Source organism: Octopus bimaculoides, chromosome 13, assembly GCF_046866305.1.
Source record: "Octopus bimaculoides isolate indiv1 chromosome 13, ASM4686630v1, whole genome shotgun sequence".
NCBI lineage: Eukaryota > Metazoa > Mollusca > Cephalopoda > Octopoda > Octopodidae > Octopus > Octopus bimaculoides.
The window spans coordinates 29,011,359-29,030,020 of record NC_142940.1 but is presented as its reverse complement, the minus strand read 5'-3'; the positions used below and the strand labels follow the sequence as shown (position 1 = coordinate 29,030,020).

Here is an 18,662-nt window from a genome sequence, read left to right as displayed (position 1 = left end):
TTTAACAATGTATATCTTCTTGATAACTTAGTAACTTTTATGCTGGAGTGGAGACAGCATGTTCTCTGTCTATCTCCTTAACTTGGAGATTTTAGGTATAATTATATTAATGTGCCCATCTGTTTTAATTTAATTAAATTCTATGTTTGTGCAGCTGAGGATTGGTCTGCATTTTAAATTGATGTAATAATTGCCTTGTTCAATTAAATGGAGTTGCATGAAACAATCGTACTGCATTACCTCTGGATATCCTTGTTGCTTATTTTGATATATATATATATATATATATATATATATATATAGCAAATGAAAGACAGAAGATGGAATATATAAGAATTTATTAATTATGACAATTGTTTTGACATATCTAGCATCGGTTCCTCTTAGGTGGGACACTCAGCATTGGCGGTGCAGATGTGTCTCATCGGGTAGTAAATAAATAAACAGAACTCATTGAAATGGCTGTTCTGCAATGTAACTTGCTCTTTTGTAGAGAGAAAAACAGCCAGATGGAAGAAATATTTTCATTTATACAGAAGATCAAAAATAAAATTGCAAATGATAAAAAGAGATATGAACACACAATCCAGTGAGAAAAGTATTTGAAATAATCGTTAACAGATATGAATGTATGAATGCCCTCGGGTTCATACAAGCATCTGTAAAAATGTGAGCATATGCACACATAAGGTTTGGTGGACTCATGATCACAAAGTGAGTCAGTTATTTACTTGGTGTTTATAAGAATGGGGAAGTTAAAAGCAAACTTAAGTCATCCATACCTTAAAGTAAATTAAATTAAGTTATCAGTTACTCAAAATTCATTCTCACTGCATTGTGTGAAAGTACATTTATATGCATGTAGGCATCTCGAGAGTCATTCAGAAATTCTATTAAGTATATTCTCATTAGTCCACAGAATAGACAGGGATTCCTTGGAGCAGAGACGGCCTTTCCTGGAAAATATATTGTATGGTTTTGCATACCTTACTATGGACTAATTAATGCTGTACTTCATTTTATCCTCCTTCAGTCACCATACAAAATCTGCCAAAGATGTTGAATGTCTCTTATTTTTTTGTCTTAAAGCTGGCAACATGGTTATGATAGCGATTCTAAAATTAATCAGCTGTCTTCCCAATGTAAACATAGAGCCCTCCTCTTGTTTGCACAGTACATTTATATACAAGATTTTTACTCATACAGAGATTCTTCAAAAGACACTCTGATTTATCTCTGCATGAGCATTTATCATATTCATTTGTATATAAGGCAGTCCTGCTTCCACTAACCGATGTTGTTACTGTGCTAGCTGTATCATGAGTATTTCTACTACTACAAATTGGTCATAGTTGGTGTTTATCAATGTGGTTTACATCTCTTTGATTGGTATTTAGATGCAAATGTTTGCTAGATCCAGTAGGTGGGTTATTGAAACTTTGCTGCATTTTGCTATTGTTTATGTGATGCATAAGCTGCTCTAAGTTAGCAGAGTTGGCGTAGGATACCTTCAGAATGTGTTGATTAAAAATAGCATGATATCGATTAGATTTAGGAAAACACTTGTCTAAAGCAGCAAAAAATTTTCCAACTATCCTAGTTGAGACATGCAAACCGAAAATTGGGTGGAACCAAAGGACATCTATTGTTAGGCTTATTTGATGATATATAGATATATATATATCATCATCATCTTTGTCATCATTTAACGTCCAGTTTCCATGCTGGCATGGGTTGGACGATTTGACAGAAAACTTGTAAGCCAGGGGCTACAACCAGGTTTAGATCTGATTTGTAAGGTTCCTGCAGCTAGATGCCCTTCCTAATGCCAACCACTCTGGGTGTTTTTTGCAGGCCACTGGTATGGGTGCCAATAACCTGACACCGGCATCAGCCATGTCTACGGTCTCATTTGGCTTGACAGATCTACACAAGCATAGTGTATTGTGAACGGTCTTAGTCACCTGTCACTACCCTCATGAGGCCCAATGGTTGAATGGTGCCTTTTACATGCCACCAGCATGGGTGCCAGTCAGACGGAACTGGCATTAGCCACGACTACAATTTCACTTAGTTTGACAGATCTTCACAAGCACAGCATATCACTTAATGATTGAAAGTTGCTTTCAACAGGTCAGTTACACAACACTGGCATTGGCCACAACTACAATCTCACTTGGCTTGACATTAATGTCTCCATGAGACCCAGCGCTTGAATGGTGGGTTTTACATGCTACTGGCATAGGTGCCAGTCAGATGGCTCTGGCATCAGCCATGGCTGTGATTTCACTCAGCTCAACAAGGCTTCACAAGCACAGCATATTGCCCAACGATTGAAGAGTGTTTTTAACAGGCCAGATAAGCAACACTGACATCAACCACGACTATGATCTCACTTGGCTTGATGGTTCTTCTCTAGCATGGCATATCTCCAAAGATTTTGATTGCTTGTCATTGCCTCTCTGAGGCCCAACATTCGAAGATTGTACTATACTACCTTATCCCATGTCTTCCTGGGTCTACCTTTTCCACAGGTTCCCTCCACTGTTCCCTCCACTGTGACACTTCTTCACACAGCTGTCCTCATTCATACACAGCACATGCTCATAGCAGTACAGTCATCTCTCTTGCACATCACATCTGATGCTTCTTAGGTTCAACTTTTCTCTCAGGACGCTTACATTCTGTTGTGCATGCACACTGATATTTCCCATCCTGTGGAACATACTAGCTTCATTTCTTTCAAGCCTAAACATGTCTTCTGCAGCCACAGCCCATGTTTCACTGCCGTGTAGAATGGCTGTTCACACACAGGCATCATACAGTCTGCCTTTCACTCTGAGTGAGAGGCCCTTTGTCACCAGCGGAAGTAGGAGCTCTCTGAACATTACCCAGCCCATTGTTATTCCAGCAGTAATGCTATCATAGCATCCACCACCATTACTGACTTGATCACCTAGGTAATGAAAGCTATCAACCACTCCTAGCTTACCCCTCTGGCATGTGATGAAATTTATTTTCTGTACATATTTGGTGTTTATTGTATCTTCCACACACAAAAGCTATCTTCTCTGTTAACCTTTGTTTAATATTGCTGCACCTCTTATGTGTCCATAGCTTACACTGGGTACATCTAATGGAGTTTCTACCTATGCCTTTTCTACAGATTGAGCAGAGCTATCTATCTGAAGGGACTTGTGATTTGTCCCCTTCCTACTTACTAAGACTTTGGATTTTGCTAGGTTAACAATAAGGCCCTTTGATTCTAAACCTTACTTCCATGCCTGAAATTTCTTCTCTAGTTCTGGTAGCCTGGAGGACTATGATGAACAAGAGGGGGATAAGGACTGATCCTTGGTGAGCACTTACTTCTACCCTGAATTCTTCACTATAGTTACCAGCCCTCACCTTACTGACAGCATCCTTGTACATTGCTTGTACAGCTCTCACCAACCACTAATCTATCCCTAGTTTCTGCATTCACCACCAGATAAGGAATCGGAGGACCCTGTCAAAAGCTTTCTCCATATCAACAAAAGCCAAGTCTCTGGTCCTCATGATGCAGAACATTGCCAAATCTCTTTTCTGCTTCCCCTCTGGCTAAGTAAACTTGTCTCCTAGCTTTTCTTTTGGCTATCTGATATAGTTCCCTGCTACCACCTCACTTCCTGTCCTTCCAGGCCTGTTTCTTTTCCCTAATGGCCCTGTCAACTACATTGTTCTATCACCATGTCACCCTAGGTTGACAGGAGACTTTGCACCATCTACAGATCTGGTCAGTAGCCTTCAACAAGTTGTTCCATAGGAATTTCCAGTTGTCCTCCACTTCATGTGATGTTGTATCCTCCTCTTTTTCATCAAAAGCTTCAAGTAATATGCCTCTAAATTTCTGTTCATTCAGAGGATCCTTAAGCTTCCAGACCTTTCTTTTCCACACTGGTCATCTTCTGGGCAGCCATTTATCCCTGATTCTGAAGTCACTAACAGCTAACCTATGTTGTGGGGTGCATGCTTCACCTGGAAAAGTTTTGGTATCTATAAGGAGCCATCTTTCTCATTTCTTGGCAAGAATGTAGTCAATCTGACTAGTGTGTCCACCAGACTAGTAGGTGAACAGGTGACTGACAGGTTTCCTGAAGTTACTATTAGAGATCGTAAGATCATTTGCATCACAGAACTCCAGCAGCCTGGTTCCCTCCTAATTACAGGAACCAAATCCGTTTACACCATGCACACCATGGAAGCTCCTCAGATGTTGTCCAACATGCCCATTGAAGTCGCCAGCCACAAAGAGAAGATCCCTGTCATTCATCAACAAGGTAGTCCACAAGAGGGTTGTCATAAAATTAGTCTTTGTGTTCATCCAGTAGCCCTGGCTGAGAGGCATAGGCTGAGATAATGGTTGCTATTCCATGTTGCAGCACTAATCTAAGCTTAAGTACTTGTGTATATCAAGAGAGACAATCCTAGGCATGTATACAGGACAGATATCTATTCAAATGAGTCTGAATATCAGTGCCACTTTGTGTGTGCAGTGTGCAGTCTGTGACTGAGGCAGCATGAGTGAGCATGTGCGCAAGGACATAATGTGTAGTCTGTGACTGAGACGAGTAAGTGTCTACAGTCTCAATCCATGATATCAGCAAAAATGTTCTTGCTGGAGTGCATTGTGAAATGCATGGAAGGTTTTTCTGTTGTCATGGGTATTTGCTGAGATAAGCAAGTATGACAGTGTGGCATGCTGGCGCATTGCGAGAGACAGACAACTTTCTCTATGTATACATGACCAACCTGTAGTCTTACAAAGGTAAGTTGTGTCTAGAACAAGGGTGCAGAGAGCATGAGACATCCGATATGCATTAAATCAAGTAAAAAGCTGAGCAGGCACAGACATGATGGAAACAAGACAGTTGAAGCACAATATTAAGGTGCATGTGGTGCATGAATGTGATGGAGTCAGCATGCATATATGTGTGTATGAATATTGTGTGGTGCATCAAAAGGAATGAACAGTACAGAAATGAATAAATAAAAGTAGAAATAGTGTCCTTTCTTAAAAGTTTATTGCTGAAAGGTGATAAAAGATGTGCATGTAAAGAAAAAGTGTTGTTGAGAGTCTATATAATACTAACATATGAACAAAAGTATGTGGATAATGCAGAGTCTGTATGTTAGGACAAGACAAAAGGTGTGTGTGTGCTGAAAAGGTTGCATGTGCAAGCTTCCATATTTTTATCTAGTTAGTTTCTGGGCAGATGGCTGTCGGAATGCTACATTTATGGGATTCCATGGTCAGCGAGCTCTTTGTGTGTCATAATGGAATGCATTGTAGTGGAGTGCATTTCATGGAACTTGAGTAGTAGCCAGGTAGAAGTTGACTGCGGGATGATTGTCAGTGGACAGCACGTAGTTAGATTGAGACTGCACATTAAGTTGATAAGGGTGCATATTGGTGCTGATGAAAGCTGTCATTCTTTTCTTTGAGTATAGCGACTGTTGAAATGGAGAGTGTGGTTCTTTAGTTTGGCTCATTAAATGTACATGATGGGTTTAGAACATGTAGAATCAAAAGGCAGTAATTCGTTTTGAGTCGGGGTCTCCAATTGTAACGGAGTTAGGCATCAGAATAAATGAAATTTTGTGGCTAAATAGATAACTAATTGAATAACACAGGGCAACAACAAAATTTTTTGTCATGCTATTTAAACTTTTTCAGCTGATTTAGGGTAATTTTAGAGGAGCTGAATCCGAATCTGACATCAGTTTTCATATAGGACGTGTAGTTTTTTAGATTTATTCACAGCATCAGATTTTCCAACCAATTGATAATATTGACAAAGTAGTAGGCTATTTGCTTTCAATTTTCATACATATACTTATCCCTGAAACAAAAATAAGTGCTGATAGAGGGAAATGTAGGCTATCTGTTAAATTGCCACACAAGATGAGAATTTATTTTACTTTGTTATCGCTGTAATTATAGTAAAGTTCTCCTCACAATAGGCTATTGATATTAGGTTATAGTAAGCCACTCAGACACCCTTTTCTTGATAACTGCTAGTGCTGTTAAAACAAAGTACATCAAATAAGAGAGCCAGGTTATATGGAAAGTAGTTTACTAATAAGTTTAGTTATTTATTAAAGTGATCAATGTTTGAAACTTAGAGATGGAAAAAATTATTTCATGACAGCCATAGCTTCAGTACATTCTATAATAATTTCAATGATTTTTTTTGAGAAATATATTTGGATGTTTTACAGTAACATTTACAGTTGATTAATTTTATAATTTAGTTTACTGATAGGCTTCCTTGAGTGTTGATTTAGTTTATTACTGTATGTATTTATGATGAGCAGAAAAGTTTGTGCTAATCACCCAGACAGCTTTTGTTACGTGTGTAGAAAATTTATGCCAAAAGATCAGAGAAATAGGCTTACAAAGGAATTTTTAAATGCTTACAAGCTTTACTTTGGGTGCAAAATTGGGGACTAGATAAACTGTGGGTGCCTCATATTTGTTGCAAAAACTGCTACATAGCACTAACCCAATGGCTGAATGGTAAATGGAAAAGTATGCCATTTGCAGTACCAATAATATATGGTGCAAACCAACAAACCACTATACTGACTGTTATTTCCGCTTAACTAACATCACAGGTTTCTCCAAGAAGAACAAATCCAGGATTGTTTATCCAGATTGCTCTTTAGCTTTAAAACCAGTTGCTCATGCTGCTAAAAATATTCCGATTCCAGAACTTCCTTCATCTTTTGATAAAGATAGTTTAAGTGAAGAAAGTACTGCATCTACTTCAACTGAAGGCATACCAAGTGATACAGCAGTTTACTGTGATGGACCAGGATCTTCGGAAAAAGTTCCTCGTTTACTAAGTCAACTTGAGTTAAATGATTTAGTTAGAGACTTGGGTTTAACAAAAAAAAAAAGTCAAAACAATGGAATCTTTTACACGATGGTGTAAAAATGCTTGTATTTTCAAAAATAGCATACAGAATTTCATGAATTTTTTATGGAGAAAGACGGTATTTGTTTTTGTTGTGATGTTGAAGGACTCCTACGTGAGATGGGGTGTGGCCATAATCCTGAAGAATGGAGACTCTTCATAGATTCCAGCAAATCAAGCCTAAAAGCTGTCTTGCTGCATAATGGCAATCAAAAATCTTCAATACCACAGCACATGCTGTAGGATTAAAGGAAACTTAGGAATCAATGGATAACATTTTTCACTTGATTAAATATTCTGAACACAAGTGGAATATATGCAGGGACTTGAAAGTTATTGGTTTGCTTCTTGGGTTGCAAATGGGGTATACAAAGCATCAGTGCTTTTTGTGCCTTTGGAACAGCAGAGATGACAAGCATCACTATGATCAAAAAGAGTGGCCAAAGAGAAGTGATTTCATTTCAAGGAGATACAACGTTAAATATATCCATTTAATTGACCCTCAGAAAATTTACCTTCCTCGCTTACACATTAAACCTGGCTTGTTTAAGAATTTTGTTAAGGCCATGAATGAAGATGGTGAAGGATTCAAATATCTCAGTGAAAACTTTCAACAGCAGATCGAGAAATTAATTTTTTGTAACTAAACACTTTCAAACTTCAGACACTGGTAGAATATATCATATAAAACATCTTTTACTCTTAGTGTTGTTGAGAAAAGTTATTTCATGTTAAAGTTGTCGTGTTTCGGTAATTTCAACCAATCAATGACGTGTATTCAGCTGAATAAAATTACTGCTGTTGTTTGTCAACAACAACTTCCGGTGTTGTTGACAAACAACAGCCATAATTTTATTCAGCTGAATACACATCATTGATTGGTTGAAATTACTGAAATACAACACCTTTAACACGAAATAACTTTGAAAATAGAAACTTTTCTCAACAGCACTGAGAGTAAAGGATGTTTTATATGACACATTCTACCAGTGTTCAAAGTTTGAAAGTGTTTAGTTACAAAAAATTAATTTCTTGATCCAAATTTGTTTCTAGCAAGAGTGAAGCTAAGATTAAAGCTGGTGTTTTTAATGGACCAGAAATTCGCATGCTAATTTGTGATGAGCATTTTCAAAAAAATTAAGCCCAGTAGAGAAAACTGCTTGGGAAAAGTTTGATAGCAGTATAATAATGATAGCACAAAAATATGACATGCTAGAGCAAAAATGATTATAGATTTGGAATCAGCACTCCCAAATTACCTATGAGCACCATTTTGCCTAATAGTAGCAAAATTTTGTTGCCTAGTGTAATTATTATTATAATGGGTGCTATAAAGTGAAACAGAATTGAACATTTGCATTTCTTAACTTTACTATAACATACAGCGTGGAGTAAATGAAACTTTGTGACTAAATAGATAAATAAATGAACAATAATAATAATAATCATTATAATGAACACTATAAAGAGAGAGAGAGAGAATTGAACATTGGATTTTTTAACTTTACAATAATATATAGCATGTGATAAACGAAACTGTGTAGGTAAATAGATAACTTAATGAATAATAATAACTATAATGAGCACTATAAAATGAGGATTAGATGTGCGATGTCAGACAAATAAGAGTTGCTTATCTGAGCATTTTCTCTTCATACTTCCACTTCATGAGGCAGGGATCGCAAATATGAAGTAGGGAAGCTGATGGGAGCTAATTTATAGGGGGTAGAAGTCATATCCTTATAGCTGGCAAAATGGTGAACAACAAAACACTATGGATGCCGTATTCCTTAGCTATATATATATTGTTTATTTCCATGAATAAGATGACCTTTAAATAAGACAAAGACAAAATTTGTAAAAAATTTCATGAACTTATCTCATATCTGTAGTATAAGACAACTGCTAAATTACAAAACCATCTGTGTACAAGCTAGCTTTTGCAGCAACAGGTATCTTTAGAAATATTGGTCATGTAAAGATGATGTTATTACAAATGTTGTTTTTTTTATCTACTATATCCTTAGAAATTAAAATAGACGAAATAACAAATCCGTTTCTTTATGTTTTTTCATACAAATGTTGCCTAAAAGGCTATCTGATCAAGCGAATTGGAGTCGACCATTATGGTCAGTATCAATTGGACATTTGGCAGTAGATGAGAGAAAAACTTCCTAAGCAGAGAATTGTACTCAAGTGGAGTGTTGCTGAGTTCTTGCAAATAATGAAGAAACTCAGATGGTGCCCTATCTCCCAGGTGTTCATCCAGCATCAGTGTCTGGAATTAATTCTCTGTGGATTGTGTGTTCCAACGGAGAACCTCAGATTTGACAGACGTGTAAGTCATGTCCAGATGTGGGTCAGTGATGAGATCTTTCGCTGAGCGTGCAAGAGGTGAAGGCATCCTACAGTACAAAAGGTTTAGCTGCTGTTGGTGAGGTACAGCATGGGCGGAAAAATATGCATCCAATTGAGCAAACCAAAGTGTGACATCACCAGAGTATGCGGGTAAGCTGGGAAGACTCATTTTGTACAGAGGAAAGAAAAGGAAAGGACCAAAGAACTGACAAAAGTGTTGTTAGTATAGTAACGTGTGCGCAAAAAAAAAAATTTCCGAACAAGATATTGATTTTTTTTTTGTGTACTGTGTGCAGCAAAGAAAAAATTTTTTTTAGTTGCCAAACCTGTATTGTAGTCTGCTGAAAAAAATTATTATTATTTGTTTTTTTTTGTTTAAGAAAGCGTCAGAAAGTGGTGGGTGAACTGGTAATTTTCTGTTTCAACATGTGAGGCATCTGAACATGGTGGTAGACGGGAACAATGGCTGGAAGTTGATGGCCAGCCTGCTTGAAGTGTCCTCCCATTGCTGCATTTGGTGTATTTACTGGTATCAAACGTTGACCGTTGACATTGTGGGCGAATTACTTCAAAAGGAGATTATTTGAAAGAATACTGTGTAAGAAGAATACGTGTAAGAAAAATGCATGCTCTGCAAGGTACAAGTTTGAGGTGAAGGACATGAATTCTAAAGGTTCACTTGAACGAGAGAAGATATTCTGACATCGGGCCATTGATTTTTAGTTGAGAATGCAAGCAAAGACTGCCATTTTGTAGTTTAGATGAAGCATCCTTTTGAGTGAGGCATCCTTTTTTTGATCTGGGTCACCATTTTATGATGGAATGGAAGGTTTTCTGCCATTATAATTAGTTTTGTAGTTTCAGGGATCTGGAACACGAAGAATTTCACATTCTCGTTTGTGTGGTTCACACTCGGTGCATGGTTTGTTTTAACTCTGTACACATGAGGTTCATTACCTTTGGAGATAAGCAGGTGGAATCAGAGTGGGACAAGAGTCCGCTGTGAGCTGCTGGCTACGGAGTGTTTCTTGCGTAAGCGTGAGAAGAAATGAGAGAGTAAATGTTGTTGGTTTCTTGCTTAAATACTGGTTGTCGGTGAGAATCTCGTTGTTGTCTTGCACATGGCAAATGGTTGCAGGCGAGATCTTGTTCTTGTCTCGCACATGGCAATGGCTACCAGTGAGATCTCGTTCAAAATGATGCTGACTTTTTATGCCTTGCTACAGTTTTATGTTCTGATGTGAACATCTCACAGAAACTTTTTAAACTCACAGTATACAAACTGTATTCCATCCTAAAAGACAATTATATCCATTACACCAAATCTTGTGAACAGTTCATGTAAGAAGTTTATTACTGTATATGAGGTTGGTCATTTACACCTCGTGACCTCAAGCCATTTTGTGTAGCTGTCCACTACTATTAAGTAACAATATCCAATTACTGGGCCTGCAAAATTAATATGCAATCGGGACCATGGTATTTTCACTTCTGGCCAGGGTTCACATTTTGTAGTAAGTAGTTTCGCTGCCAGCACACATCCTCTGCAGCCTTTCACCAGGTCTTCAACTTCCTTGTCCATGCTTGGCCAGTATACAAAACTTAACATCAGCACTTTCATTCTAGAGATGTCTGGGTGTCCCACGTGGTACTTTTTTAGCATTCTCTTCTGTAATGTGTATGGTATGACCACCCTCTAAGCGTACACCATCACTTATAGAGTACATGCTCACATCTTGGTGGTTCTTTGCATCAGACCTTTCTTTATTTCCTTTTGTTGACCACAGTTTTCTTTTAATCTCATTAATAAATCTGTCATTTCTCGCATTTCTTTTTATTTCTTCCAAAATTACTGGTAGTTCACGCATGATGTTCCACATCACTTTTTTTGTTTCTGCTCTTACCATTGCTATTACGGTGTCCTCCAGTGATTCATTATTTCTTGGAATAATACTAGGTAGAGCATCAGCATACCTCAACTTTTTAAAAGTTCATTGACCTTGTTTGACTGCTCCTTTTACATTATTGCACAAAATGCTTATGGGTGTATCCCATAAATTGAATTTCTCCATACATTCAGTGCCAAATAAGTTCATGGATTTTTTCAACACATAAACATTCACTTTTTTGGTTCAACCTTTGAACATTATATTACAAATGTGTTTGCCCGTAAAATATGATTTTCTCCCCGTAACATCATATGCTAATTTGTTTGGACTACATAATTTTAGTTTACCTATTTGTTCCTATGTTTTCTCATTTATGATTGTGATGTCACTTCCCATGTCTAACTTCATTCTGTCACTAGTGGTTTCAATTCTCACATTCACAAATTTTCTGTTTGTTGTTGTCACAACTTTTCGTGCTAACAAATTATTTATTTCATCTTGTTTGTTCCATTTTCCTATCATTCTAGTTTTGCAGTGTGATTTTATGTCCTGTAAACCTGCAGTGAAAACACTTTGCTTTTTTATACGGACAATCTTTTTTTAGGTGCATCCAACTGCATGCCATACATCCTGATATTTTTTCTGTTTTCCCTGCAACACTTTATTTGTCTTCCGACTTTTTTGCACTGGTCTTTCCATTGAATTTCTTCCATGACACACCTTAATTTTCATATCATGTCACACTCTTCTGACAGTTTCTGCAATGTCAAATCCTGGTTCATTTCCAGTTTTGCTAGAATTTTCCTTCAGATTTCTGCGTCCCTTTTATTTGTCAATTCTTGTGAAAAAAATCAAACATTTGAAAGAATCTGGAGTAAGCATATCCAGCCTAAATCTCTTACATTCTTCATTGACTCTACCCGTGTAAGTAATGAAGTCTTCATCTTTGCTCTTTTCTATGTTTAAACAAACATTTCCATCTAGTATTAAACAGTGATCTCTTTTCACTAAACATTTTATACAGAATGTCTACTGTGTCAGTGAAATTTATGTCAGACGCTTTTTTTTGGCAATATGAAGTTACTATACTTCTCATGCTCTGCTGTTGCTAGTTTTCTTAAAACGAGATGTGTTTTCATTCTGTCCATGCAATCTTGACATTCTTTTTCAAAAATTTATTCAAATCTTTGAAAGTAAGCCTCAATGGTCACTCCTTCTTTGTGTCATATTTGAATTCACTTATGGAATTTGCTACATGGTCAGGTGAAAATGTATTCTCCAGCTTGGTTATCAACTTCATTAGTTGTAACATTTGCTGCTGCAATCCTTGTTGTTCCTTGAGTTGTTGCTGTTTTTGCAACTCAACTACCCCAGCTAATAAGTCTTCCGTATCTATGATTTTCGTAAGTTTGCATAACAAGATTTTTGCTTTTGTTTTCATCAAATTATTTGTGTTTGCTTATGGGAATTTTCTTGATCATGGGGTCCCAGATTTGTTGCCTGTGTATCGTCAGTCTGTCCCTCAAGGTCAAAGTAGTTTCACTTATGTCTCCATCACACCCACCACATTTGAGGACATAGGTTTAAGTTCTTTGATGCATAGGTGAAGTGATATTTTATGGTGAAAATTTGACTTGGCTTAAATTTATATGTTGAGTCCTCCAAGAGGTAGATGCAAGTCCCACAGTTAGGATGGTTGCATTTTTTGACTAGTGGAGTTGTATTTTTGATGGGTAATTTGGCACTGGTAAGTAACCTGTTTAGGGATTGCAGTTGTTTTTTACTTTTAATAAATCTATGTGTTTCCATTGCTTTTTTCACTTGCAGGTCATTCAGAAGAAGGGGTATGTTCTGATGGATGATGTTATATGCTTCCATGTTTCTCAGATTGTATGTTGATATGTAATACAAAGTTTTAAGTGTATCTGTTTCAGTATGGTACAAGTTAGGGCCACTGTTGAAAAAAATGGTTCACTGAGTGCAGACCCTTAGAGGATCAGTGAAATACTGAATGTGCATTACAGGAATGTTTTCACGACTCCATTGACACACTTACAAATAGCTATGCCTGGTGAGGTTTTTGGCATTACAGCTCTATACAGATGGTAATTATTGGTAACATTGATAAAGAGGAAACTGATGTAACAACAGCCATTAATGAAATTAGCTCAAACTCAGCCACATGCACTTGTGGATTCCCAGCAATTCTAAAGAAATGCAAAGGACTTTAGCAAGACCACTACAGCTTCTCTTCCAGAGCTTCATCACAACTGGGAAACTTCCCAGAAAGTTAAAGGAAGGCATAATATGTCATATCTGTCGGTAGTACTTTAGTGCCTTCCCAAATTCTTATATTTTAGAGTAGAGCTTCAGTGCAGTGCCCAGATTGTTTCTAAGCAAAGAAACAGACTAAAAGTTATTGAATGTGGGGAATTTAGATTACTTTTTAGTTCCTTTTGGCCAAATGTCAGGAAGTTGATATCCCTGCACAATGTACAGCTACTGCATTAGGAATATGAAAACAATATAGTTACAGGTGAAATGTAAATTTAGTCTTTTATATTGTAAAAACAACAAAATAATGTGTTAATTAGGTTTTATTTGTGAAAAAGTTGTTTTGAATTTGCAATAGGTCTATGTTTGTTGTGGTGAGTGGTGGGGTTACTAAGAATGTGGCATGGGTGCCAAAGGGGCAGCAGTCCAAAAACATTAGATAACCACTGTTTTAGACAAACACTCACCTAAATCCAGCTTGTATCATAAAATTTTCAATACACACATGATTAAACTGGTTTACTTTATTATGCCAAGTATTGCTGAATATATAGCACAGTTTAACTGTGGCGAATGAAGCTGTACAGTTAATAACACTACAACTACTAACTGCCAATGTAACGGCATTACTTCTAGCCATCTAAATAACTGCAGGATGTCATCATCATCATTGTTGTTTAACATTCACTTTCCATGCTGGCATGGATTGGATGGTTTGACTGAGAACTGGCAAGCCGGGAGGCTGCACCATGCACCAATCTGATTTGGTAAGGTTTCTACAGCTGGATGTTCTTCCTAATGCCAAGCACTCCGAGAGTGTAGTGGGTGCTTTTACATGTCACTGGCATTTATAAGCAGCCATTTTTGTTGTTTCCTGGCAAGAATGGAGTCAATCTGACTAGTGTACCTATGAGACTGGTAGGCGAACAGGTGACTGGCAGGTTTCCTGAAGTTAGTATTACAGATCATAAGATCCATCAAGCCAAGTGAAATCATAATCATGGCTGATGCCAGTGTCGCATAATTGGCCCGTTTAAAAGCACCCTTCAATCGTTAGGCAAGATGCTGTGCTTGTGAGACCTGTTGAACCAAGTGAAATTGTAGTCATAGCTGATTCCACTGCCACCTAACTGGCACCCATACCAGTGACATGTAAAAAGCACCATTTGAGCATGGCCAATATCAGTGCCACCTGACTGGCACCTGTGCTGGTGACATAAAAAGCATCTTTTGAGCATGACCGATGCCAGTGCTGTCTGACTGGCACTCATGCCATCTGACTGGCACCCATGCCAGTAGCACATAAAAAGAACCATTTGAGCATGGCCGATGCCAATGCCATCTGACTGACATCTATGTTGGTGACTCATAAAAAGCATCATTTGGGTGTGGCCGATTCCAGTGCTGCCTGACTGGTTCCTGTGCCAGTTTATTGACAAATCCACTTAAGTGGAAATGGGCCTTGTTACTGAAGATGATTTTCTTTGCAAAATTTTCATCAGCTGCAAGTCTCTCCACAACCCAGTTAGTAAACTTCCTCCACCTCCCATGGTCAGGTGACTGAAGATGCTGCATAAGTTGAATTTTGTATGCATGCATATGGAGATTTTTATGCAAAATTCAGTATAATGAAGTAAGCAGGATGCTCAGTTGTAAACTGCTCCATGACACACTGCACACTCTTCTGAAAAACAGACAAAAACTGTTAATCAGAGTGAAGAGAAGTAGCAAACATGATAAAAACATGCCTTCAAACTTCAAAACACAAAAGTGTCACCCAATTCAAATTCAGCGCTCTGTATGGAACATCCTATATATGATTCATTCAAATTACTTTTAATGATTACTTTGGCAGATTTAATCTAATAGAAGTGTTTGGTTTTTTTCTTTAGCAACTGGCTATATGTTTATATTCATATGCTCGTATACATCTGTATATAGATATTTATATGTATGTATGTATGTGTGTGTGTGTGTATATGTTTATATAAAAATATGCATGTATATTTGCATTTATTTTCTATATATGTCATTATTATCATCATTTAATGTCCATTTTCATACTGACAGATTGGATGGTTTGACAGGAGTCACCAAGTACTTTGCATAACTCTTCTCTCAACTGGGGAGGGTGGGGGAGTAGTAGTAAGGGGATGTGGCTTGGTGCCATTTGAGAGATTTAAGGCATAGAAGGGTGTCTTGCTGTAGAGTAGATACATGAATGCCCCAGTTAGAATACCTCAAGATATAGTGAATTGGGGAGTAAGATAAAGAAAGTGATAGTGAGAGACAATGGTAGTAGATGCCCTTGAGGGACAACGTGGGGGGGGGGGCACTGAGAATAGGTGGAGTGGGCAGGATGAAATAATTGTAGCAAATGATGGAAAGAAATATAGAAGAGGCTTGGAGAAAGTATTGTAGTAGATATATTAGGGAATTGAGGGTGATAGCAGGTAAGCAAAGAGTTGATGATGGACAGCAGTGCAGGGGGGGGGGTAGAGAAGGTGCAAAATGAGGTTGGTTGAGACAGTAGGTGGAGAAGAAAAGTAATGGGTGGGAGATAACTGAGAAAGCCACGAAATGTAGTATGCCTATTCTGCTCTCAGATAATAGAGAAAGTGATGGGTGTTAGGGGAAGAAATGGGGGTTGGGGAGAAGGCCAACAGAGTAGAGTTCCTCGTGGATGAGCATTGCCAAGGTGGTTTTAGGATATCAATTCTGCGATGGTAGGCGAGTCTTCTTGAGTACAACAAGGTACCAGATCTCTCGGTCCTTTGTCATCTCCTTTGTAAGACTCAGCATTTTGTGATTGGTCTTCAATACTTCATCCTCTATCTTCTTGGGTTGTCCTCTTCCACATGTTCCATCTACTTTAAGTGACCAGAATTTCTCCATGCAACTGTTCTCATCCATGACCAAACTTGTGCACACACTCTCTTGCACACTGCAGTGGAGGAGTATGTACTGAAAGTGTAATTGCTAGAACAAGAATAGGATGAGAAAGTTCAGAGAGCTACAGCTCCTGTTGGCAAAGGTATCTTTTTCCAAGTGAAAGGAAGGTTGTATGCCTAAGTAGAATCATGACATACATACATGCACACATGCCCATGCACACGCATATGCACACACACACACACATTCACACTCACATTCATCAGTCTTTCATTTTGCTTGGATGTGTTGTCAGATCTGCAGCACAGCATATCAGCAATCTATACAGTTGTTTTTTCATCATCTCAGTGAGATGCAGCATCGTCAAATCAGTCTTCACCACTTTATAACACGTCTTCTTCAATCACACATTCCTCAAACTTGGAATGTTTAACATCCTTATGCAGTAATCTTTCTCCATACACATCATATTCCTATACCAGCACGGCCTTCTCTCATGCATACTACACCTGATTCCTCTTTTTTGTTTTAGCTTATTTGTATTCTGAAGCTCATGCATCCAGTGAAGAATACTTGCTTTACTTTCTCCTAGCCTTCTGCATATATGCATTTTAAAATAAATTAAAGAAAAAGTATTCAATACATGTCGTAGAATGTATCTGTACAGAGCTGGTAATTCACTTCACTACAATTATGAATTACTCATTCAATATGGTTTTACAGGTGATAAGGAAACTGAATGGCAGATTGGATTGTAATAAAAATCACTACATGTTGGTCCATACATTGTTTTCATTTACTATACTAGGCCATATGGTGTGATGCTTGTTTATTCAGATTTATATTACAGAGGGAAACTACATTTTTCTTTTACTCCTAAGAGAATTACTTTGAGGGTTTATGCAGTAGATGCTTGTGGCCATTATAGCAAATGTTACTTTTGATTGAATGTTATCTAAATCTGTATGAGTTTGAAATACTCTAAAGAGGTATTTTTTCAATAAGGGCATGTAGCTTCAGCTTTTTTCCTCAGAAATATCTGTTGCTATTAAGATGTTAAACTTCTCCAGAATTCACAGGTACTATGATATAGCTTTTTCCATAATAATCCTTTTTATTTATCTGTTATTGTGGGTTTATCTACTTTTGCGTTATCAAGTGTGTAATAAAAATGTTGAATTAATGTTATTTCTAGACATAAAAGAATGCATGTACTGTATATACTCAAGTGAAATGCATTCTCTTATATAGGCCATTCAATACCATCTACTGTTTTCTGTGGCTTTATACACAAGCATCTGCATTAGACATAATCTGTAAAGTAAGCATGTTGACACATTTCTGAACATGCACTCAGGTTGTTGGGATAGTACTGATTACTATGGTTTTGGGGGGACTTTCTCTTCTTGTACCTCTTATTCTGAGATCAAATTCTGCTAGGATGAAATTCACATTATCCCTCAGTGGTTGGTAAAAAGAAATATTACAAACCCCACCTCACATCCATTAGCCAAAAGTAGTCTCTGCATTATTGCTTGACCTATCAAAAAATAAAAAGCGGTAAAATCTAATTCAAATTGCACTGTACTGTTTGAAAAGAGAGACACATTCATATGCAATGCTTGATAGAAGGACACAATGGTCACAACTGCACTATATTTGATCATAGATTTGCTCAGTTAGGGTTGACATGACTCTCAGCTATAAGAACAGCCTCTAATTGACTAAGTGATTAATCTTAGGAAATAATATAAACAAATCACAAATCAGGGTTTATATTATGGCAATGTGCATGATTCACAGTTCAAATCATATTCTAGAAGTGACTATATTTTGTATTCCTCAAGAGGTCAAGTGTCAATTATATAATAGGGATCAGTGATTTATTTATTTATTTTTTTTCCTTTTAATAGTTTAGACAAAGGAGAAGAGTAGTGCTCATTGTCCAAAGACCTTTCCAAGACTTTTGTGGCAGATGAAAACAAGGGAGGAAGCTGACCTGAGTATTCACAATGAAATGAACACCATTAAAGGTCAAAGTGGTGGTGTCAAACTATATGACATATTGAGCCTATTACCCAACAATAGGAAAAATTCCTCTAATAGGATTTTACACAGTTCTACTTACCAGTTTTAATTCACTGGGTTACTTTCAACCCAGCTGAAGTTGTTCAAGTGACTAATCTCTTCATCTTCACTCTTTCTATAACCCTTCATGACTTGTGTCAAGGAAATAATTCAATATTAAAGAATCTCAATTATATGTTTGACAGGAACATGCTGGATAATT

At 37.4% G+C, this 18,662-nt stretch overlaps 1 protein-coding gene across 6 annotated transcripts in view; it reads left to right on the top strand.

The window, feature by feature from the left end:
• LOC106870161 (coiled-coil domain-containing protein 169) overlaps positions 1–18,662 on the top strand; it is a 310,407-nt gene that overhangs the window by 16,675 nt on the left and 275,070 nt on the right. For 5 of the 6 annotated variants that reach the window (XM_089361602.1, XM_089361601.1, XM_089361603.1 and 2 more), the window contains exon 2: positions 18,646–18,662. This exon is cut by the window's right edge and continues 66 nt beyond it. In XM_089361602.1, coding sequence (XP_089217728.1) covers positions 18,646–18,662 — 17 coding nt within the window. Of the gene's footprint in view, positions 1–12,345; positions 12,954–18,645 lie in introns of those variants that run through there. The other variant, XM_089361604.1, reaches the window with a different exon arrangement.